Source organism: Phalaenopsis equestris, unplaced genomic scaffold (genome assembly GCF_001263595.1).
Source record: "Phalaenopsis equestris unplaced genomic scaffold, ASM126359v1 Scaffold000422, whole genome shotgun sequence".
Lineage (NCBI taxonomy): Eukaryota > Viridiplantae > Streptophyta > Magnoliopsida > Asparagales > Orchidaceae > Phalaenopsis > Phalaenopsis equestris.
In genome coordinates, this window is record NW_018164863.1 from 528,443 (window position 1) to 529,589 (window position 1,147).

The 1,147-nt window shown below is 32.7% G+C and overlaps 1 protein-coding gene across 2 annotated transcripts in view; it reads right to left on the reverse strand.

Annotated features, from left to right (window-relative positions):
• The window catches only part of LOC110027306 (calcineurin B-like protein 3), a 25,916-nt gene continuing 24,769 nt past the window's right edge, over positions 1-1,147 (reverse strand). For both annotated transcript variants that reach the window (XM_020728673.1, XM_020728672.1), the window contains 2 exons: positions 969-1,081; positions 1-231 (listed from right to left, as the gene is read on the reverse strand). In XM_020728673.1, coding sequence (XP_020584332.1) covers positions 174-231; positions 969-1,081 — 171 coding nt within the window. In that variant the 3' untranslated portion in view covers positions 1-173. The remainder of the gene's footprint in view (positions 232-968; positions 1,082-1,147) is intronic.

Genomic DNA, 1,147 nt, shown 5'->3' on the forward strand with positions numbered 1-1,147 from the left:
CCAAAAAAACACAACAATAGAATCCTGCAAATACTGAACATAGACATATTTTCTCCAGAAAATGAATATAATCCGTAGCTCATATGTTTCCATATCCAATGCATTATAAGCACTTTTTTATCCAAACACGTTACACAATACCATCACACTTGAATCCCCATAGCCATCCATTATTATGTGTCATCAACTTGTGAGTGGAACACAAAGCTTGGGAATGTGGTAGTGATATCCCTGATCAACATAATCACCATTAGCATAATCTCTTAATTTGTAATTAAACTTGTTTAACCAACCAAAAATAGCATTAAAAACTTTGGTATATTCTATTTATATTGTTTTGATGCATAAAATCAGTTGATGAGTCAATTTGTCATGTGACCAATTTTACACAACTATATAACCAATGCTAATAGAAAAAAGAGGGCATTTACAAACATGCCACCCAATTCTTATGTATTTGCATATCAAAAACTAAAATTTTGCTTTCAACATCTATACCGCCAAAATCTTTCATATCACAAAAAAACATCATTATTTTAGCTTTTAAAAAGTGAAAAACTCATTTTCATGCATAAGGTGAAGAAGCTTTCAACAAATCTTTCCTATGTTTTTTTAGCATAAAGATCCTGTTTCACACCCACAACACACGAAGCCAAGTCATGAGCAGTTTGTTTCGTCGCCTCGGAGGCTTCTAAGGTGAAAGAAGGTTTAGGCTTTACGGTTCCACTAGAATTCATAGTTGCAATTTTTCCCTCAAATATCACAGGCGTGTGGTGATAAAAAATAAATATTTAGATCTAAATCACTTTGAAGTTTTTGCCGGTAACTCGGTAAGTAATCAATTGAAGATTTTGCCGGTAACTAGGTAAGTAATCAATTAAAGAAAAAGAACAATAATTCTGAAACTTCGGGTCAATAAATATATGCATATTAGACAATAAGAGAAAGAAATAAAGTGCAGGTTTTACTTGAGGTATTGAAGAGTCATGTTCTTTAATAGTGAAGGATGCCGCAATACTAGATTGTGCCACTCCTCCTTGTCAATCTTGCCATCATGTTTTGTATCAGCTTCTTCAAATGTCTGATATGGGAAAACATGAAAAAAATTCTTCCAGTTAAAAAATATAGCGCATCCTATCCTAATATT